This window comes from Gymnoscopelus microlampas, assembly GCF_963454915.1.
Source record: "Gymnoscopelus microlampas genome assembly, chromosome: 14".
Classification (NCBI taxonomy): domain Eukaryota; kingdom Metazoa; phylum Chordata; class Actinopteri; order Myctophiformes; family Myctophidae; genus Gymnoscopelus; species Gymnoscopelus microlampas.
This window is the reverse complement of record NC_139951.1, coordinates 32,229,735-32,253,155: the sequence shown is the minus strand read 5'-3', so window position 1 is coordinate 32,253,155 and position 23,421 is coordinate 32,229,735. Positions and strand designations below refer to the sequence as shown.

The 23,421-nt window shown below is 40.2% G+C and overlaps 2 protein-coding genes across 3 annotated transcripts; both read right to left on the bottom strand.

The window, feature by feature from the left end:
- Nucleotides 1-656: 656 nt before the first annotated feature.
- LOC311060162 (aquaporin-8-like) lies at nucleotides 657-6,493 on the bottom strand (the record flags this gene model as incomplete). The annotated part of the gene is made up of 5 exons (XM_084078292.1): nucleotides 657-793; nucleotides 3,062-3,196; nucleotides 4,161-4,375; nucleotides 5,514-5,640; nucleotides 6,222-6,493. 5 exons carry the CDS (start codon nucleotides 6,491-6,493, stop codon nucleotides 745-747), a joined length of 798 nt encoding a protein of 265 aa, XP_083934418.1. The 3' UTR covers nucleotides 657-744.
- Nucleotides 6,494-6,961: 468 nt separating this feature from the next.
- lcmt1 (leucine carboxyl methyltransferase 1) lies at nucleotides 6,962-23,202 on the bottom strand. Of its 2 annotated transcripts, none has more exons than XM_084078492.1 (12): nucleotides 22,983-23,202; nucleotides 22,433-22,621; nucleotides 21,619-21,710; nucleotides 19,474-19,595; nucleotides 18,840-18,916; nucleotides 18,471-18,532; nucleotides 17,927-18,029; nucleotides 15,931-16,051; nucleotides 13,909-14,010; nucleotides 13,362-13,453; nucleotides 12,374-12,471; nucleotides 6,962-9,019 (listed from the first exon to the last, which is right to left on the bottom strand). In XM_084078492.1, exons 2-12 carry the CDS (start codon nucleotides 22,522-22,524, stop codon nucleotides 8,997-8,999), a joined length of 984 nt encoding a protein of 327 aa, XP_083934618.1. In that variant the 5' UTR covers nucleotides 22,525-22,621; nucleotides 22,983-23,202; the 3' UTR covers nucleotides 6,962-8,996. The 2 variants fall into 2 exon arrangements, with proteins under 2 accessions (XP_083934618.1, XP_083934619.1); XM_084078493.1 differs by having other exon boundaries at nucleotides 22,433-22,544.
- Nucleotides 23,203-23,421: the final 219 nt, after the last annotated feature.

The window sequence follows — 23,421 nt, the reverse complement described above, 5'->3', positions numbered from 1 at the left end:
TATTGTGCAATTCAGTGCCCTGTCCTTACTAAGTAATAAAATTATAGTAGCATGGTTTTCCATTCAAGAACTTTGAACCAAACAATGATTATAAAAAGACAGTAAACCGATAACAAACATTTAATCATTTGTCAGTATAGATTTTATTAATACCTTTCATACAAATTGCTCCAGCCACATAAACAAAGACTTCAGTTCACTACAGTGGCGTCATTTGGGGTACGGGTATGGCACTTGCCTCCCCCTAGTGTTCATATTTAACCTCAAATTCTGTTCTTTTATGCATATTTTCCCCAACTCTGAATTTCTTCTTTTTTTTGCAGATGAATCTGATTTCAGATCAACGCTGTTGCTGAATGCATCTCAATCCACGGACCACGCCCGTCCATCTACATGTGACATGTGACACATGTTATAGATATGCGTTTTTGTTTAGTCTGCAACCATACATTTATTAACCACTTTCAACCTGATATCCCATACATTTACCAACCGCTTCCAACCTGACATCTATATTTTGGGCATGTCATTATAGGCGAACATTTTCAAACATTCCCCACCACCCTCTATTTTTTCTGAAAAGAGGCCTAATCTAAATTAAATGCTCTACATTTGAATGACCCAGTGACGGACAGTTTTCAGTTCTACAATCCAATCTCTGACTTCCCCTCAGCCTCCCAAGAAAAAGGGTGCATAAGTGTAATGCAAAAGTTTTAAAATAATATAAAAAATGGGAGGCCTTCTCTAGTCGTCTTTCAACATGACCCGAGTCCCCTGGTCTCCAAACAACAATCTGCAATAAAGAACAAAAAGAAATAAGTAAATGGATGTCAGAACTGCCATTGATAGATGAGCAATAAGTTAACACTTTTAGGGTACACCAGAGTGACGTAGTACAGCTGTAAGAAAAAGTCAACATTTTGTATCAGACCATTCTTGTGTTGTGAAGCAAGGACACAGGCTTTCTGGCCTGGCAAATAGCCTACTGTTAAGCAATCCATCATGTCTACCAAATTCATGCAGAGAACATAATTCAGCCGTATGTGTCTAAAGTTTAAATTCAGTTTTCCAGTGTGTGGCCCCTCACTCACTTTATCAAAGTCAGTATGGCCGTCTGGAAAACAAATGCTGTACTAGAATAGACTACAGTCACAGTCACCAGCCATATACTAATATACTTTCATTGTGAATGGTACATTTCACAACATTTCTTCCTCTTTGGCCAGGAGCCAAGTAAAACATTGGAAGTTTTATTCTCAAAATCCAGTTGGCTGGTAAAACAGAGGTGTTTTCAAAGCAGGTAGCACAGCGGAAAGAAAAAGTAAATCCAAATTGTAGCAATGCATTTCATCAAAGTGTCCTTGACCAGACACTGAACTCTGTCATTAAGTTTGTCTAGACTAGAATCCATTGTCCGCCTTCCGATTGATCCCTGACCAACCAACCAGCAGGCTCCTTCCTACTGCCCTGGTTCTGCCTCCTTCCATTTCATTCCGTTTATGCTGAGTTTGCAAAAAAAAAAGAAAAATATCCAGCTTTTGGGGGAAAAAACATGTTATGCCCTCCACCGGAGATGTTACTTTTTACCGAGGCCAAGTTTGAAATAATTATTTTATACATTAAATCAATAGGAGGCATGCAGGAGGCAAGTGGTAGTCGTTGGAGAGAGTAGACTTGACAATTGATTGAATGAAATTTCATCAGTATGCCCATATATTCCCATATATATGAGCATATCAGTCAGATCAGAGGTTATGGGCTGATAAGCTGAAAGTAGTGTAGATGTGTATAGTGTGCGTCTATCACTCAAATTACAAGTGTTGTAGGGTTTCCGGATTTGGCAGCAGTTCAGTTGGCCTACAGGGCATTCAATACTGTACTACAGTAGTTGTATTGTTGACGCCTCAGAATTGTCCTTGTTCCGAATAGAAAATGACATTGCTTTATCACTTTGTAATATCTGTGTTCTGTATGCATGTGCTCATTACACAAACAGTTCTAAAGAATATACAGACATACAGAAGACACAAATATAGCCTACTACTTCCCGATGGGAATTAGCAGAAAGAAGAAGAAGACTTCACCACACGTATCCAGTATTCCTGGTGCCAACTCTGCTTTGGTACCCAGTTGCCCAGATTTCCCAAGTGCCTATTCTACCTCGGTGACCAGTATTCTCCTGTGCCCACATTTTCTGGTGCCCACTCTTTATGTATTCTTTTAAGACTAGTGACATCAGCCAGTTGGTCACTATTGTTATAATTGCTGTTATTTATTGACCAGTAAGCGACTAGGAAATACTGTCTACTGTGGAAATAATAATGGTGGTGGCTGCATGTTAAGAGTATTCTCTCTGTTGAAAACAGAGAAAGAGAGAGAGAAAAGAACAAGGAGAGAATAAACAGAAGACAGACTTAAATGTTAACTTAGACAAGGTGATATACATATATAATTAGAAAACCTTTAATACAACCCAGAAATAATACATGATTTAGCTCTGACCATTGCTCACAATATCTTGGATTATAAAGAAAAGCACAATTAAAGCGCAACCTAGTGGCTGCTGTCTGAAACTGTGAAAGTTAAAGTTGGCATACTGTAAATAGGCAATGATGATAGATATGCCAAAGTTACATTTTATTGACATAAGGCATAGGCAAACGATGGTGGTGATATTAAAATAAAGTCAATACCTACAAATGGTTTATGTTTGCTAGAACAAAAGGCAAGTTTCCTTGTGCCAGGATTAAATGATTGATAAGTGTTAACTTTCAAATCAGAAAATGATCTGACCTATAAACAAACTAGAACGACATTCATGTTTTACCTAATAATCAGTTGGAATTAAGTTAAGTGAGTCATGGATCCCATTTAAGCACAGCATTTGACCCCCTTTGCACAAAATGTTGAGTATAACAGCATATTGGCCTGGCTATAATTTTGCAAGTTAAAATAACAGACAACCACAAAATGACTCTAGGAGCCTACCTACAAAACAAATTTCCCAGAATTTCCCATGGATCACTGAGTTCATAGCTAGTTCTACAACCTTAAAACATACCTGACGAAGCTGACAGAGAGCAGTGATCCACAGAAGGGTCCAACCCAGTAGATCCAATGATGATCCCAGAAGTTGGCTGTCACTGCAGGGCCGAAGGCTCTGGCTGGGTTCATACAGCCTCCAGATACGGATGCTCTGAAACCACAATTATTGGGTGAACCCACAGGGATGGCTTCTCATTTAAGATGCATATAATGCCGCTTTTTTAACAGTTTCAAAGATAATGTACAGTATGACTATCATTCCAGTACGGAGAAGTTCCTTGCAAAAAATAAAGAAGAAAAAAGGCGAAGAGCTCTTAAGACATCCAATAGTCAAATTTACTGTGAAAGTCGAAAGGGAGCAGATTTCAGATGATTACTGTAAAAGTAAGAGTATTCATCTGCATGCTAGAACAACAACCTCACTGAGATAATGGGCATAGGACAACAACCTCACTGACAACTTGGTATTTACACCAAAACAACATGGTGAGGATGAACAAGCAAATGCTCAAACGTGTGAGAGCCTGTGGGAACTAATGCACAAATTGCTTTATTGGGTCATGTCCCATTTTGAATTATTTTAGTAGGCTATCACTATAAGGGTTCAGGTTTGGGTTAAATTGTGAGGTCTACTTGCTCTGTAAAGTAGGCTATCACATGTAGTGGTTGGGGGATGTGTCGGATACGCCTATTTATTTTGCAATAGTTCTGAGAATGTGTCCTGAAACAAATAACATCAATCTGACTTACTTACTAAATGTCCTCAGATTAAAACAAATGAATAAGTTGCCTATAATCACATAATGTGAAATAATGTTAGTTTTTGTTTGTTTGTTTTATAATATGTGAAAGGCCTACTGGCAGCGTGGCACTGATCGGTCTGCGGCGACAGACACACAGACAATGCAAAAAATTATAAAACACATTCTGAACATAGAAATATTCCCTGTATACTAAAAAACATAATCATCAATACATTTGCAATGATATAATAAAACAATTGAAGAAAATTACACTGACACCACTGAAACTAAGCTGAGCCACTGAGCTACCCAACCCTATAATGTAGGGTTGTAGATGAAGGTTTTTACAGCATGCTTTGCTCTGAGCCTTACGTGCCCAGTACACCAGTAGTCACAGTAAGGCCGATGACGAAGGAACCCAGCATGGAACGGGTACGGCCATTGACAGCTACCATGCACACCACCAAGGTGAGGAAGAAGGTCATCATCAGTTCCGCCACAATGGCTCCACCAAAGAACTCTGAGCCTTTCACCTGAATGAAGGCACCGCTGGAAAATAATAAGTTCCGTGCAGTGGGGAACATAGCCTGGATATAGAAGAGAGATTAGGTTAGTTATATTATATTTATATTATATTGTGAACTGAAATGATATATTATATAATTATTATATAGTTATGAAACCGGAGACATTGGCGTAAATTCTATTAAATATTCTACATCTGAGAATGTTTTTCTTTTGTTTCCATGGCAAAGCAGGAGAAAGGGAAACCATAGACCTGTGTATCCATTGTATTTGTCTGTTTGTCAAATACAATATTTGTCCGGTGCCATCAGAGGGTGAGGTGAATAGTCCAATAACGTGCTTTTATGATGTATCTATGACATAAGATTCCAAATTTCTCGCTCCCTGTGCTCCGCCACCAGACGGACGGACTCTCCTATTAGAGGGGAATATTTGGCAAGCTAATTACTGTAGGTGCCCTGCCATCGATAATCCAAAGCACCATGTTGAGCCTAAATTGTGTTATTCTGGCCCATACTGGAAGCCATTTCCAAGACAAGACAGAAATTATTTCCTGTCTACACGTTTCAGTGGGCCAACACCACCCTCACCTGCTCTGTTCTGGACAGTTTTTCTTGGTTCAGGTCATTATGGGACCATCAGTGCTGAATCACAAGCTTATAAAACCAGCTTTGTATAGACGAATCCACAGACGCGCTGCCTGTAGGCAGCCATAGCTGCGGTGTCAACGCTCCGCACCGCAACACCGCAGCAATGGCCGACTACAGGCAGCTACAGGCAGCGCGTCTGTGGATTTGTGTATTGAGCAGACAGTGCTCATGTTATTATAGTGTAGAAATAACAGTTGCCCCCAGACAATTTGCCAAAAATAATCCAATAATTTTCTTTTGACAATGTCTTGAATAGTTGTAAGCAAAGTGTCTTATAGTCCACTTTTGAATTATGTAATAACTTTGGTATGTAAGCTATGTCCAAACTAAGTACAGCAATTCAAAGTTTCACAGTTTGTGAAATGTTGAGTGATTGGTAGAAAAAGTAAACAGAAATGAATCAAGATAGTATTTTTTTGTAAAAAAAAAATCTATTCAATGCAAGTCTACTCAATAATATATATTATATGATGTAATATGAAAGGATAATAAATATGAAGTGTACATATTGACATTGTGAGAAATTATACTAAAACCAGTTGACTCCTACCTGGGCCAAAGCGGCACCAATCATTCCTCCAGTTAGCTGAGCCAGGAAATAGGGCAACAGTAGGACAAGCTTCATTCCTCCACACAGGTACACACTCAGAGACACTGCAGGGTTGAAGTGCCCTCCACTGAAACCATAGAGTCCATTACCTTAGGTCAACTGTCTCTGCACATTTCTTTAACCAGTACATAAGCTCTGGGCAACAGTAGCATAAAACTGATCATAAAATCTTCTGCCTTAAGGCTTCCCTCAAAACAGGCCTGAAAATCCACCATTCAGGGGGCCAAAGGGGGAGGTAAACTCCAATAGAAAGGTGATGGCATTCACAGGCTACAGTTCCCCCCCCCCCTTTTCTACTCTGTACATACATTTTATATTTGTTGATATTGTATTTTGGTGTTATATTTTTATACCATGTTGATGAATTTAATACATAGGACCACAATGGAAACAAGTCTCCAGGACTTTGTGTTATCCTCTTAGCTAAAATGTCTGATCGTACCTCATGCGGTTTACATTTCTGTCTAATTAAGTTTTCAATCAATCAATCAATCAATCAATCAAAGGCCTTGCAACCCTTCCAACCCCCCACTTATGAGCCACAGCCCACTGGCTTACAAACACTACTCCAGTCAATATTACATTCAAGATCAAGTTCCCTAGTTCACATGTAAAGCTTACACGCTTAGGTTTTTCTGTGTGCCTTACCTGATCTCTCCAAACGCTGCGATGAGCAATGCAAGTGCCAACCCTTGTGCCACAGCAGGCTGGATGGAGTGTGGAGCAGTGTTATCCATCACAGAGGCACAACCCGCGAACACAAAGAGGGTAGTCCCCAACAACTCAGCCAGACATGGCTGGGCATACTGTTCAAAGAACGAGACCTTCTTGCTTTTTGATTTGAGTTTGCCTTGCTCTGCCTGCATCTCCCCGGCTATGGTGAAGACCTCCGATGGCGACTTGGTCTCTGTGCCAGACATCTTGATTGTTGTTGTGGTGTGTCAGGTGCACCTGCTGGTTCTACTGGTCAAATGCTCAGATAAGTTGTGGACGTCTTTCTGATGCAGACAGGAGAGGACACACGCACATCCCTGGCTATTTCTGATGCCCCACCTACTCAGTATTATTCAAGCCCTCGTTGTTATTGGCACCAATCCATAGAAATTAATAGCTCTTGGTGTCATTGGCTATCAGAGAACACAGATGGACAGATAAGTATGAGGAATAGCTTATCATTACAATACAACAGCAATCAACAATATCCAGAATGATCACACCTTGAGCTGTTTTACAGACAGCATTTCAAAATAAGTATCATACGGTTACGGTATGCAAGCAATGACAGAATCCTTTTGACGACAAATTTATTTTAACTTAAGCAAAAGGTTGTCCTTTATCACACATGGCCAAATGCCACCATTGATGGTTAAAACAAGGTCACATTGGCTTATTGTTTCTTGGTGAAAAGGGGTAGAGCTGATAAGTTAATGAGCTACCAGATATAAAAGGTGTTTTACTGATGAATGAGTGGACATCTTGCTTCTAATGACATTTTAATCTCACCCTCAATAGATTATGCTGACTTCTGCATTCAATAACATCCAGTGGCTTCAGATTGCATTAATACTGCCTGACGTTTCATGCATTTTGTGGTTGTTGCAGCCTGAATGGCATATTTACTTGATTGACATTTTGTGTCAATGGTCAAATCAAAATACCTTTATAATCGCCAAGTGACATTATGCGTTTATTATGAGCAGATGAGTGACACAGGGACAATTTAATCTATTTTGAATTCAGGCTGCAACACCAACATGGATTCAAAGTCAAGGTAGTTGATGTTGTTCTGAGGGCACCATGTAACAGAATGTTAAAATGATCATGTGACTGGCGTCTACACAAAAAGGATGTCTTTATTCAACTGCACCAGATTAGCATTCATCGTTTGATAAATTGGTATCTCAGTTTCTAATATTTGAAGAAAAATAGCTGTCACTATCACATTTCTTTTTCTTTGTAGAAAATTTGTTACGGGCAAATACAAATCAGCCAGCATTGGCATTTAAAGCAAATCAGGTAATTCAATACTAAAAACGAAAGACGCATGCAGGTGAACATAGTGCCCAATTTTTTATGTTTTATGAAAATATTTTTCTGGGAAGTACAACTTATAAATAAATGAAAGAAACAATGGCACAATGAAAGACAAATGACACAAACAGGTACAATTAGGGTTGCCACATATGATGCTGACAAACTGAGTAAGTCAGACTTATGCAGAGTGAAACTCTTCAGTCTATGTTCCATATTTAAAGGGGTTCCAGGTTTTACATATGCCTAGTGCAGAAGCCAGCTTAGTGAATTAGTCAGCTTTGTGAATTATCCCCTACATGACTAAAATGAGTTGGGGTAAACAAACAAAACAATATACCTAAGTGTATATATGTTCAGTTTATGGGTCAAATTACATGTAGGAACTAAGTAAAACTGGACGCTGCATACATCTAATTGAGTAATACTATATGTATGCCAACACTCAAAAATACTCACATTCCTGGACATTGCCATTTTCTTCCTGGACCGACAACAAAATTCCTGGACTGTCCAAGTGAATCCTGGACATGTGGCAACCCTAGAGACAATTACAAGATCTCTGAAGTCCTTATAACTTCTTTACATTCTTCAATCATCCAAAACATATTAAAATGGCTTACACAGAGTGGACACATGATCATTTACACCTGCTTGTGAACGCAAACAGCCTGCTCTTCCAAACAGCAAATACTGTATATAAAGTATCCAGACAGGGTCAAGAGGTTCATTCACTGATAGACTAATTGCCTGTTTTATACTTAGTTGTGTGCTGGTGTCACACACCAAAAATAGCTGATCTACAAGCTCATAATATGTCACACTGCGATTTGTTGTGAGCTTGTAGACTGCTATTTTCGGTGTGCAAAACTGAAGTACAACTACTGTATGTATAAATCAGGCTTAAGCATTAGCGTGGGAGAGATGCTTTATTTAAGCGACTTTGAACACAGCATTATTGTTGGTGCGGTGGTCCTAGCAGCCAGCAAAAGGGGGTCCTACTCAGTACTAGGCAGGTGTGACTAATATTTCACATGTAACCCTAAATAAATGTCATCCTATAATCAAGAGCAGATCTGATCCATTCCTTCATATAGGATATGCTTCACTCCCACCTTCTGTAGCGTCACACTTTGTCACATAAATCACCCCCCTCTTAATCATGGCACAAAAAAAGACATGCTGCGAACACTTCAGGGACGCAAAGAAAACAAAGAGCCATTTCTGCTGATGCTTAGAGAATCCACACGTTTGCTGCTTCCAGAGAGGACAAGCTTGGCGGAGGAGACGGCTTCCTCTTCCATATGCCTCTCCTTCCTCTTCCTTTGCCAATTGCTGATTGTGGCACGCACCGATTCCCATGCTAGTCTGACCAGCACTGTGATTTCACACTCAAAACGACACCTGTGACAGACCTGAGGAAACAAAACATGACATGCTTATAGTCAAATGCTCCAGGAACAGTATAAAGCAGTGCAATGACTGCTGACGCATGCATGACCCATGCTAGTCCGATCGGTGAGGAGGAGTGGATTTATGGAATGAAAGTATGAATGAATAAAGCCTGATACATACTACACCAGAACAACCGTGTTCAGTTTGGTTCGGGAGGGCTCCCGAACCGAAAAAGCTGTAAACAGACACATTTCACAGTTATGGAACCCAGACCCGGCCAACTACTCTCACGCTGTTTGCTCTGACAGAAGCAGTGTACACTACAGCCAGCATTACTACTGGAACAGATGCAGATGCTTAACCCATTGAGACCTGTTGCTACCTATACGCTGTTATACCTTTCAATCCGGATGCCACCTCTGTGTCTCATTAGTTGTTGCTATAATATAGCAACATCATTTTTTATTTTTTATTTTTAGTAAGAATTTGAATGTTTTCAGAAAACTATGGTTAGGTTTTAGAAGGCGTTTTTAGAATCGGCCTCAGGTCTAAATGGGTTAAATTAATACCTGGATATCGCCTGCGATGCAGGGAATTTCCTGACAGAGGTATGGAAGTTTTGCCTTTCTAGCGATAGGTTGTGTTTATGAATGGTCACTAGACAGGGATTTCAGAGGTGCTTGCGCCTCCTGGAAGTTGACTTGTGTCTCTTCGCTGGTTTCACTGGTGACAGAATGAACTCGAAACTAGGCTGAACAAATGAGGAAACAATGCGGAACGTCTGACCATTCACTGTAGCCGAACTAGTTCGTAGTTGCAACATCTCAGAGGCGGCACGGAACAACTGACAAAAGTTCTGATTCAGCAGCAGCCCACGTGAACCGCTTAATGAGGCCGTATTGTAGTCTGGACCCAACCGAACCGAAGAAACGTCAGTTGTTTAGCTGTAGTATGCATTGGGCTTAAGTGTAACAAGAAGTTAGCCTGGAATCCAGACGGAGGTGCTTGTTCAGCCTTTATTTTGAAAAATCACTTCACTTCTCCATCTGGCTATCATCCGATTTGAAAGGTCGCCACGGCTTCTGATTGGTCTGTGGGTGGGGCGGGACCAGTGGCTTCCAATATAAAGGTCTGTGGGTGGGGCGGGGCAGAGCCTTCTTATGTAAAATTTGAGTTACTTCCTGACTTGCCTATGTAATTGGTGACGTTTTGAAATCCGGCTCAATTAGGATGATAGCCTGGGTTCCAGGCTAACAAGAAGTGGCAGTAGTGAGGTTAGAGCACAGGTTTCAAAGTGGTGGAGTGGAAAGGGGGGGGGGTCATTAAAATGTATATATATATTAAAAAAGAAAGAAACCAATTCAAATTCATGAGATTATTGTGCCAGTTTAACCATTTTCAACCAGGTGTCCCTACTTTGGGTATAACAAATTTGTCAGAAATAACATCTACAATCTATCTCAATTTTGAGGGTAGCATAGAGAAGTTTGGGAACCCCTGGGTTAGAAGGTTATATCAACAAGCTCAGTGGTTTCATCTCTGCAACATCCAGTGTATGTTGCAACATCTAGTGTGTCAAGAAGAGAGACAATCATTTGTCACTCAGTCATACAGGTACAAGCAACAAAAGACTCTGCTAACAGCTGCAAGCTAATAGAGATAACACTGGATGGATTGTAATGACATTTTAAGAATGAGGTTAAAAAGTAGAGGTAATACCTTGCAATGTGTGGTGGGGTAAGGTATATAAAAACAAAACGAGGACTCGCAACTCACTTTTTGAATGCTCCAAGTTTTTATTTGCGACAAACAGCAGATACAACGTTTCGACCCTTTTGGTCTTTTTCAAGTATATACTTGACATATACTTGAAAAAGACAGAAAGGGTGGAAACTCGAAATGTTGTATCTGCCGTTTGTCGCAAATAAAAACTTGGACTGGAGCATTCAAAAAGTGAGTTGTGAGTCCCCGTTTTATTTTATTTTTATATAAATATTTATATATTGGAGACTCAATATTTTTTACACGCGCACACACACACAGTACCTGCATACATCAGGTACACTTATCTATGTACATGAGTTTAAGTAACAGCGTGAACAAAACAAGAATGGTTATTTACAGATGAATACAGTTTTTGTTCTCTTTCAGGGCTCTGACAGCCACACTGACAGCTCTGACAGCCCTATGTTTTCATGAGAAACAGTGTTTGTATCGTGTGTTTTCATGAGAAACACTGTTTGTAGCACCAGGTGTCTTAACCTCTCACGCTGCAGCGGGAGAGGCGTAGACGAATGGACACTCACGCATGTGCGATGAGGCTGACGCCCCCCCCTCAATGGCCCAGAAAAAGCAGAAAATAGCTAACCAAAGCTGGATAGGCACAGAGGATTGGCGTCATCATTCAGCTGAATCTGAAGTGTGCAATATTTTTTACACGAATAGGCATCAACGAATAACACGTGCAAAGCAACAGGGCCAAGACCGCATTCCAGGGCATGTGCTCAGATCAAATGCAACACAGTTATCAGGAGTTTTTATGGATGTTTTCAACCGGTCCCTCCATGAGAGAAGAGATCCATCATGCTTTACATAAGCTACAATCATTCCAGACCCCTTTTACCTCCCACACTTTCTGCAAATACGTAGTATAGATAGATTATGCAAACACCCATATAGCCGGTCAAATGAACATTTGGCCGGCCCAAATGTATGTATGTATATAAACTGCCCACAAAAAGTTTGTTAACGTAACTTCGGTCGATTATTTCTCCCCTTTAATAATACTAATTGGTATTGTATTATATCATCACCTTTACAACGAAACGTGTGGGTAGTGCCACCCAAACATTTGCCAAAATCGTGAAAGTCTTTAACTTCACCAGTCTCACGGAACTTGGTCCTAAGGAAATGGTACCAGGGCTCACACCAAATAATGCTGCCCCTCTGCATGCTGGAACACCAGCTTCCAGTTGCCCTATTGCCCTGAAGGGACAAACGTGGCATCTTTCCACCAGTGTTGCTGCTTGGAGCATACACAAACTCAACCAAGTTACAGGACCCATGCTCAGGTGCCTGGCACACACCTGCCAGCACTTTAAGTTAAAAACAAGAGTGAGTGCCAACAGAACAATATTGCAGGGGATTTTGGCAATTTTGGGGGGGCACTAACCACACATGTTGCTGTGTTGCTCATTCCATGAATGCTCAATTGTAAAGGTGACTAATCAACGATACAAATTATATAAAATACAATACCAATTGATATTTTAAAAGGGGAGAAATAATCGACGGAAGTTAAATTTCCAAACTTTTTGTGTTATATACAACTGTGAAATAACGGTTCCAGCAAATTGCTTCATGAAAAACCTTACCCAGTTTAAGCTTGTCTTTGGTGGCCCAACAGATGCTGTAGTGCTGAAGAAGTTGTTGTAACAGTTCCTTCTCGTCGAGGAACTCCAGATGTTCAATTCTGGAAGCAAATGACACACAACTAGATGAGACCTAATACACGTAATATAATAAGACAACACAATTATATGTATTAGAATACAACTGGAGTCAGGAGGAAGTTGCTTCATGTGTGGCATTCCATACATAAACTACCGTATATTTCCAAATAGTAGCCCTACTGCAAATAGCCGCCCACTACCTAATACTCGCCTGGGGTCTTACACCATTTTGCGTATAAAACGCCCCGTCCAATTAAGCTGGGGCTATTATTTGCAGTTTCTTCAGCCTAATTGGAACCGTAACCAAATAATGGCCTGCGCCAGTGCAAAAATAAATAAAAGGCTGCTGCAAATAGCCGTTTGGTTCGTTTGAAATGCCCGGGGTCCAAATCGATTTTGCGTATGGTAAATGGTAAATGTTACATTTATATACACTGTAGCGCTTTTATCCAAAGCCCTTTACATAGATTACATTTACCCATTTACACACACATTCACACCCCGATTGCGGAGGAAACCATGCAAGGCACCAACCTGCTCATCGAGAGCAATTAGGAGTTCAGGAGCGCGGGATCGAACTAGGAACCTCGCGGATGTCATCCGGCCGATCTACCGGCCACTCTACCCCTGAGCCACTGCCGCATAAAAGCCTAGGCTACTATTTGGAAATATATGATATGAACATCTTTGTTTACATTCCAGGCTCACATCCAGAGCAATGTTCAGACCTTCCACGGTGTGAAAGTTGCCCATTAAACAGCTGTATATTTTATGCAGCAATGCACCCATATGGGATTGCTAACTACTGATATCCCTTGCAATTAAAAAAAAGAAAAAAAGTCAGAAATGATAACTCTCTGTTACATCCCATATCTGCCTATAACTCTTGGGTGAGGTGGATCTGTATTACCTTATTATGTCCTCCTGTGGAAGAACACTGTATACAGTCATCATGTCCAGAGCATCTGCATTCTCCCAACCAGTCTTTAGAAACCGCTCTTTCTGAAAACCACACATACACAAACTTGTACTAGCAACAACACATGCAAACATGTCTTTTGAGCAGGCGATCTATAAACATTCTTTAAATTATCAGTTGGGCCATGACCTTTCCTTTCCACCATGTGAGTATTAAAAACACTGGCTGTTTGTATCACATTAGCAGTGCATTCACCTATTTGTATTCTTTGTTGACATTAAGCAATCCCTGGGCCTGGAAAAGTTTGGTAGAAAGCTTGTGATAAATTGCACTGCAAAATCTAGTGTTAATTTATAAGGATTAGTTCAGAATTTTATATTTGGGTTTGATACCACACTTTCCAAGGTACTGGTCAAATTGTAGTTTAACCCCCTTCTTCTAATATGCACTATACAGTTACTGTAACTATGTAGTTACTGAGAAATGTGCATATTGCAGCAATGCTAATAGAAACAAATGATATCATGATGTGAGTTACCTGGGATTCCAGAGACTGGCAGGCCTCTACTCCTGCCAGGTTACACTGTCTGCGCTGTAGGTTCTCAATCATTACATGGCCAAAACGATCCGTCATGTTCACCTGGATTAAAACAGAGAGTCCTGTTTAGAAGAATACCAAATACATAAGAAGAGTAGAAAGTAAATTGCTTTGAGAACCAACGGTTCCTGAGTCATGTGGCCCATAGGGCAGGAGCCTATCTCCTGTTTCTGTAGTGTGAGGAGGCTTGATGTACAAGTACATCCCCCTGCCATGACATGAATGTTGCAGGGACTTTAATATCCCCAAACCAACCCTTGATGCTGAGTGCCAAGCAGGGAGACATTGGGTGCCATTTTTATAGTCTTTGGTATGACCCGGCCAGGGAATTGAACCCTAGTGACCTCCCAATCTCATGGCGGACACTAAGCACAAGGCCACTGAGCTGGTAGTGTAGTAGTAGAGTAGTAAATATACGTAAATCACAGAGATAATGAAACGCCCATCTTTTATGAAGTTCCGGTTCTCCATTTGGGTCCTGGGGACACAGAGTCCTACAAGTTTATCCACATAAACCCTCTATATACATAGTAAATTGGACATGAGCTACCTCTGTACTTGCTCCACTCTTTTTTACACTCTAAACCAAATCCATTGCCAAAAATAAACGATCTACACACTCGCAAGTTGCAACACATCACAACGCCTGAGCTTGTAGATCTGATTTTTGGTGAACATTCCCACCAAAACAGGGATGTTGGGGGTTCGGGTCATTAAATTAACCTGGGACATCAGGTGAATGACAAGTTGGATGTAGCCTGAACAACACATGAAAACCGAAAACATGGAAGCTGAATTATCAATGTATGGATGTGAAGGAACTGAATCTGAAAGAATGTGCTTACTGTATTTACAAGACAGCAACAGCCCAATAACCAGGGTGGTTTGTGATGTTTCCAGCATCTTACAAATTTCAGTCAAACATCCATTTCAAAAGCCAAATCTCAAGCATTTAGGTTTTGTGAGCGCATGTCACAACTGTAATTGGTTACCCACCTCAGTTAAATATTATTGAAGAATCTTTATCCACACAACACATTATTGATCTTATAACACATTGTGTGTTGAAGAATTCCCAAAGCACTGTACCATCAAAATGTCTTAGTCAGAGGCACCGATCCTGCAAGTTCTTTGTTGCTCGAGCACATCGGAGAAATATAGAGCACCCAGTAGAAGAAGGTGCCCTTGATTTTAGCCGTTGTGCGGGGCCAGATTTACATTCATTTGATAGCGAACTCCACCCAGCCAATGCTGCGCAGCATATCCTGTGTTGCAAAACAATTTGACCCACCCACTGAAGTTTAGGCAATCCACGCAGTGTCTACACCTATACTACTTATAGGTCACACTATGGACCATTGATATGCATACGCTGTTAACACTCGGCAGCTTTTGTAACCTTTAGTAGATGTGAAGAGGTGCGTGTGTACGCACAGTGCACATCCATGCATGTCATGGCTTGCCAATGATAAGATGGCAGCACCAACTCGAGGGAGTGAAGGACAGTCAACGAGAGACACAGAGAGAGGGCGAGAGATGTTTCGTCCACAATTTAAATATAAAAAACATATATTAGCACTCGTTTTTTTTTCATACTACTTCAGGCTCCTGAAGTGAAAGTAATTTAATTAGTTATGAGGTGATATTTATCTGCCTTACTCGTTAGTTAGGCTAAGCCTTTGTGAAATCTCGAATCCGGCTTATAGGCAAAATATTTTGTGTGATTGTAGGCTATGCCTGTTGATATGGTGCTGAAATGTGCATTTGGCAACATTTTCCAACAAGTCATATGAGTGAGTCATGTGTCATAATAAGCCCTAGGACATACATTGGAAAATCGTACCAGTGTACTATCAGCAAACTGTTAATAAAGTAGGCTATTCAATCAATAAAAAAGGGGTTGGGATTTAGCACCCGTGAGCACGAGCATAACTCGGCGTCTATGGTCTTAGTTACAGTTACCTGTTCATAGTTGATAAACATGGCAGTGTGGAAGTTGTCTGCAGCCCAGTGCAACAGGTTGGAGGACTGGGCAGGGGTCATGTAGACCAGCACACACTCTGACACAAGCAGCGTAGGCAGCCTGGAGGAGAATACAATGTGATGTTATAAGAGAATGACTAGGCATGTTTTAACAGGAAGGCATTGTGCCGAAACACATTTGTGTGCTGTTGCCCGATCTAAAAGAAGTACCTGAAGGGCATTCCGTGAGTGCTGGCATTACTCTGCTTTCATGTTTTAACAGGGAAATTGGCTATTAGAACTCAAAATAACATCCCAGTGATGGCTGATAATCGATTATGGAGACTGGTTGAGTAGATACATACCAACCACAGTTACTGTTGTCCACCATGATTATAGATTAGTTCAGCATAGAGCATTTTCGGTAATAATCTCTAAACATATAACAGTCCCAACAGTCAACAGCAGAGGGTTGAACCATGCTGGAAGTCCCTCACTGTAGTAGGGTTAAGTTTAAGTATGGCTTCAATCAATTAATTGTAGTTAAGGTTAGGTACTGTTAGTATGGTTGAGTTTAAGCACAGGTTTAATCTTTATAAAGGTTAAGGATATGGGGAGGGCCTTCATTCCATGCCCAGAGGATGCATTTAGTATTTCCCTGGAAAAGAGACAGTAAATATGGGCCGCTTTTACGACATCTTCAACGCGATGTCAAAGCTCAGCTCTTTGATGCAGAGATGAGAAAACTCATGGAAAATTGAAGAGTTCCTCAGGGATGTGATTGCCGTCATTGCGAGGCACTGCATGGTACGATTTCCCAGTCATATAAATATGAGAAATGAATTTAGGAAGAGGTGTCTACCAGACAGCGCAGTGTCACATACCCTTTCCATATCAAACTTCATACTGCACTAAAACACTGCTGTTGCTAGTCTGCACCACTGTTAGTTAAATACTCTTTATACATTTCAACCGATTTTCTTTTACCATTAATGAAATCTCACATATTCCTTAAACTATACACAAAGACTACAAGTCCTGCACTACCTCGATTGGGTTTATATAATAGTTTGAGTGAGAACACTTCAACAACATCTATATAGTCTCATACAGTTCAGGTAAAACTGAAAAGCTGCATGGCTTAAGACTCATTGAGGGACCCTACAGGTTTTTTTTGTGACCAACTTCTCTATATTTTATTAAAAGCTTTTCAAGGGGAAGAGACATTACATTGTATTCAAATTATGTATTCATAGACAAACAGTTCACACAAAATCCCACAACTTGATTGGAAAGTTGCTTTAATACGATGAGTTGGGATTCTTGGGAAGTCTAAAAGTCTGAAAAGAATCAAACCAAATATTTCATGCTCTACAACTAGAGATAAACTGACTTGAGGAATCAATTCCATAGAAGGCTCTGACACAACAGGAAAAAAGAAGTAGATACCTCCAATTCCACACACTGACGTAGGCTGGATAGCCGAAACGTTTGTTTTCTTGTAAGGCGAAATAAAGAACTGACACACTCTGAGTGCGACCCTTCACTCTTGCCAAATGTTTGTGTTTTAAGAGGACAACGCACCAGAGCACGGTGGTTAGCTGCAATTAATCACCACATTTCTTCTGGGACATGGTCTGAAAAATATCATATATCCTATATCTCCATATTTCTACTTAATGTTTTTTTCTTTCCATAAATTAATGCCATACTACAGTGTCACACAAAAGTAGCACAATAGCCTATCTACATGTACAAGCTCTTGCCGCATTATGAGCTTGTAAAATGTTTAAGTGAAAGTGTTTAAGTCTGTCTGTGGGCTTTATAAATATTTAACCAATGAAAAAGGTATTAACGAGAGCTTGTGGCTAAATAATAACTAGTACACAGGATTTATTCGAACACAGGTTATTTTTTCCATTTCCTGATTAGTAATAGTTTTGGACATATGAGGTTACCACCTAACAGTGACGATACGATATGTATTTTAACTCACTCTGGGTTAATCTGGAACTTCTTCAGTTTCTCGTCTAGACTTGAGATGTCTCTGAGGTCCGCTCCAATGATGCAGAATCGGTCTGAGTCAAGGCTATGGCTGTCTGAACACAAACGCAGAAAACGACACAGTAAAACTCTCTGTAAAATGATACCAAATGAAACACTCTGAGCTACAAAAGGATAAATTAACACTGAGAATCTTTCATTGTATATAGAAGGGTTGAGAATATTCTGAAAGAGTTCCAGCCACCAAGAATGAAGAGTGTTTTATTAATGTATGTATTTCATACATTATGTACTGTAAAAAAGAAAAAAGAAATCAGGTGCATGCAAACTAAAACAAGTTTAGGTCCAGTGCTGTAAAATATGAGTAGTAGGAAGAGGATAAACCTAAATAAGAATAATATAAAAATGAAGTAAATTAATATTATTAGTAAAAATAATATTAATAGTAATAAATACAATTTTTAAAAAATCGAAACATAAATAATTTACACAAGTCAATTTCTTGAATGACTAGAAATGTGTTTTCAGTTAATTACCTAATAATAAGGAGTCCGTGGAGTGGGTTTCGATGAGGGGTTTTGATAGAGGTGGTTTTGTCCTAAATAGAGAAGAACAGCAACATTACATTTCTTGACACAACGGACTGTTATCACAATTCACTTACTGCTAGGGGGTCTGTATCATTAAGAAGAGCTTTAAATTAATTGTGAATGGCTATGTCTCTCGCTATAGGTCACTAGCCCATCTATAAATTCAGGAATCTGTGTGTGTGTCCCTTTTATGCAGAAATATGGAGATCCCCGACCTCTCCAAACGTGTTTGTCATAGACAGGTCTCCGAGTACTCTGACAATGGGTACTGCACCAGTATTACAAACAAATAAGCCAATAGCACTATTGTCTTACTTTATACTGTGGATCTTACGGGACACCACCACTGGGAAGTCAACTTCAAAATACTTTTTAGGTAGGAGGTCTTCATCCTGTAAGCCATGTGAGCATGCACACATGCGCGCGCACACACACACACACACACACACACACACACACACACACACACACACACACACACACACACACACACACACACACACACACACACACACACACACACACACACACACACACACACACACACACACACACACACACACACACACACACACACACACACACACACACACACACGTATAGTCACATATACGGTACATACAAAAAACATAGTTCAATACAAACATGGAATATGTTACACAAATCTTCGAGGATGAATTAATTATCTAACCTAGACTAGTAATAATGTAGAATTAGTAATCATGACGAAAAGCCCAACAATATAATGTCAGATTCTGACCAACACAACTGCAGTTAGTTCAGGTCCATTTGGGGTTGATATGCTCACTTGTGTTTCCGTTGCCATTCTACAGTGCAGTGCTCGTTTTATTTAACCACTTACACTCTACTCAGTATAGTATTAATAATATAATATAGGATTACTATTATTACCATGCTCAGGCGGTCAACATGGCTGGATGATGTGTACCTTTAGCCTCCAGAATGTGGTGTCTAGACCAGCACCCAAGTTGATAATCTGACAGTTACACTCAGTCTTTCTGATGAACGCATCAAGGAGGTGGTTCACTCCTCGCACGCGGGCGTAGTATCCTGCCAGGATAGATAGAAGCATTACACTAATGTACAAAACATAAACCAATCCACTGAGACTATGACCACAGGTTTTCATTCACAGCAGAGGAAATAAGGGTGATGGTGATGCAGTAGGGGCTTTACTGGGTCTCCAGGGAAAATTGTAATTCTAAAGTAAGTATTATTTTCTACTATTATGCTGGTATGTTCAGTTCAGATGCTGTTTACCCGAACCCCACCCCCTCTCTTTGCAGACATGTACGAAAATGTGACTGTGATCTGAAAACGAGTTGAGGTCTGCTCTCGCTACTCTGCCAGCTCAGCCTACTTAAATTAACAATGATAGACCCATTACTCCCTGGCGTGACTCCTGTGATTTCCTCACTGTCAATCGCATGCATGATGTGGAAACGAAAAGTTTATCAACGTAACGTTGGCTTTACCAACCTTGAGAGGCCTCAAGGTGCTCAGTAATAAGAGCTTAAAAATGAACAAATTGGATCATCTCCAAATGACGCATGCTCAACATCGGGACAGGTTAAAGGAATGTTTCATGTTTAAATAACAGCGTTTCAGGAAACTGTTTTGACAGAAGAAAAGTAAGTCAGTCCAAGTGTTTGTTTGTGTAGCAGAATTGTTTAGGTGTGTCTTTTAGTTGGTGAATAGTATGTTGCTAGATAACCCTACATGTCCGTGCTGCAATTGATTATGTTATAGCCACAATTGACAGAGATTAACAGAGAGGTGTGTGTGTGTGTGTGTGTGTGTGTGTGTGTGTGTGTGTGTGTGTGTGTGTGTCTCAGTCACACACAGACAATAATGGAGGGAGAAAATAATTAAGAGTGATATATTAACATATTTTCAGTCAAAATCGGAATATAGGAAAATATTAATTTGTTATTAAATGTAGTCGTCTCATAAAATGCTGTATTTTCAGGTGGAATAAGTGAGAATGGTGATCGTTAATAATATCCTCTTTGTCATCTACCTGTCATTCAACGGGAAGAGGGCAGCACTGATGGCATCATACCAAGTCAGCTTCCACTTTGCCAAGGCAAAGAAGCCCCATTCCATTGGGGAGCAGCTGATAAAACAGTGTTCAAATGACGTGTGTCTCACAATCTTTGGTGAGGAAGAAAGTTGGGATTGTGACTGACTTCATCTCAAATGAAACTCTTGCAACCAGAATCAAAGACATGGCAGCAGTTATTAGAAAGTCAGTTACAGAGGAAATATTAATGCGACGCTCCCTCAACCGGACCATCTCGACCCCTCAGTCAAGACAGCCAGTTTAAAAAAAAAAAACCTTCTGATACTTTTTATTTAATAGCTAGCGCCGGGCCTGTACAGACCTGTAAATAGGACCTCCTGTAAATAGGAGCCTCAAGCGTCCTTGAGGCTCCTCAAGTCCTCCACAGACCCGTTTGAGAACCACTGATCTAAGCAAACCTTCCTATAGATCTGTCCCATACACACTTAACACCGCATCACTCCACAGTTGACGTCACAAGCCTGGAGGGATTGCCAAAGGATACGATAAAGAGGGAAATATAGCTATGGATAATACTCAGGAATTTTATAATAATTAGATAATATTCAGGTCAAACATTTTTTACTCAATGCACTTATGTAATGCAGTGACTTTTTAAATAACAGAGGGCAGTCCTCTCCACATTATTCATATTATTTTATTTTAGATGCCAGACATAATCCCAGGCCAATTGCACCTCACCACCACCTACAGGCAGGACTTTGTTTAGTATTGCGTGAATTACTTTACTACATGTTAGTAAGTTACTGTTGTGATATTGCAGGGATTTTTCGGAGCACATTATGCTCAGCTGTGGGGTCCTTGAGTGCAGACAAAGCTTCACACATTGAAGTAGATGTATTATGAAAATTGGGCTTAGATTTAAATGACCCGTGTCAAGTCCGTTTCTTTCTCAATAGTATCAACGATTGCGTAGAGAACAGATAAAACGGTTCAAAACAAATTTTAAATAGTAATAAATAATAATAATCATAATAGCATCTCACTTACCTCTATTGATCTCAGGAGCCTTCCGTTCCCCCACAGACCTCACAAAGTACTGAATGTATGGATCTTTCCAGTAACCTTTACTGGATGCAAACCTAGAAATTATTACATAATGATGAAAAAGGGGAATGCATGTTTCCCATTCCATGATGGACACTGGACACTACCACTGCTGTAAGTGGTGTAAAGTAACTAAGTACATTTACTCAAGTACTATACTTAAGTAAGATTTTGAGGTATTTTTTACTTTACTGGAGTATTTCCAGTATTTCTGTATACATTTCGGCCATTTGAAAATAGCAGACCTACAAGCTTGTGATGCAACGCACTGTGAGCTTGTAGATCTGTTGTTTTCAAAGGATTTTTATACATTTGAAAATTGTGAAATGGGACATTCTGCATATTGAGTACTTTATACTTCAAGTACATTTTGATACCAATACTTTTATTGAAGTACATTTTCAATTCCGGACTTTTACTTGTATCAGAGTATTTATAGTACTTGTACTTAAGTAAAACATTTGAGTACTTTTTCCACCACTGATAGACTACAGTAGGTTCTTGTTCTCTTATGCACGCGAGGATGATGTAGTAGATGCTAAATAGACCACTACTTCATGTATATTATTCCTCCTTGTGAAAACACAGTGCGTGTGAGACTATTATATATAGCTTTGTAATATAGCAGCGTCATTATCATGGTACATGTAACCCAGCTGTAGTCTGACGTAACGTTACCTCAGTTGTTTACGATGGACGGACGGTTATTATATCTACTATGTGTATGAATGAATGGCTGGAACTGAGGTATACGGACCGTTTGCATGTCGTCGCATCGTCACACGTTGCCCTCACACCCTCGTCCGCAGTGTCTGTGTCTGGGAAGACTCGCCGAGCTGGAGCTGCCATCAGTGCGCCTTATATTCTCCCTGTTGTAGTTTAGTTACCATTCAAACACGGTAACCACTGTGTTGCCAGCTTGTGCGAGAGAAATAAGCAACCAGGTCTATGAAGACAAGCACAACAGAAGCAACATGAGCACTACATTGGCTATGTGACCATCATAGCCAATCTACACAGCTTTTATATATATGCTATTTTCAAAGAAATATCTTGAAGAAAAGTGAAAATTTAGGCATATCTTCAAATTCACAAAATCTTGTATGGGGGTCTCTCTGACACAATGTTTTGTGCCAGAAACCACACTAACATTAGAAAACAAGCCCAAATAAGCAACTCCGCTTTAGAAACAAGCCCCAAAAAACGCAACCCGCAAAATACCGATAATTTACAAGGAACTTAACAGCCCAAAGTCGCTTATAACAAGCAGACAAGGCAACACTGACGGTAACGTTAAGCAACTGCACCTGCTAAACAGCAGCTTCACAGACCAGGCTCAGCTGTCTGAACTGTCCCCAGGCTCCTTATGGGACAGAGGTGCGTCTACATACAATGCTGGTGAGCTATGTAATAGGTTATGTAGATTAGACACAGTCACAATTAATGTACAATCGTGGGATAATTAATAATATGCGTGCTAATAACAGCTAGCACAATGCTAACACAACTCTGGTTTCTCGCAGCTGAAGTGGTGACTCCTCCCCATCCGTCTCTCTATCGGAAGTACCGCGAATTGCCCAAACAAAATAGCAGATCTCCACACACACGCTAGCAATGCGTCGCAACGATAGTTTATAGGTCTTTCTTTTTTTTTGTAAGCGGCCGCACAGTTGACGGGGGCTAGAGGAGCAGCAGCAACATCTTTTGGTACCTTGTTGTCTAGCCCTTGTTCAGAGCGTGTTAGAG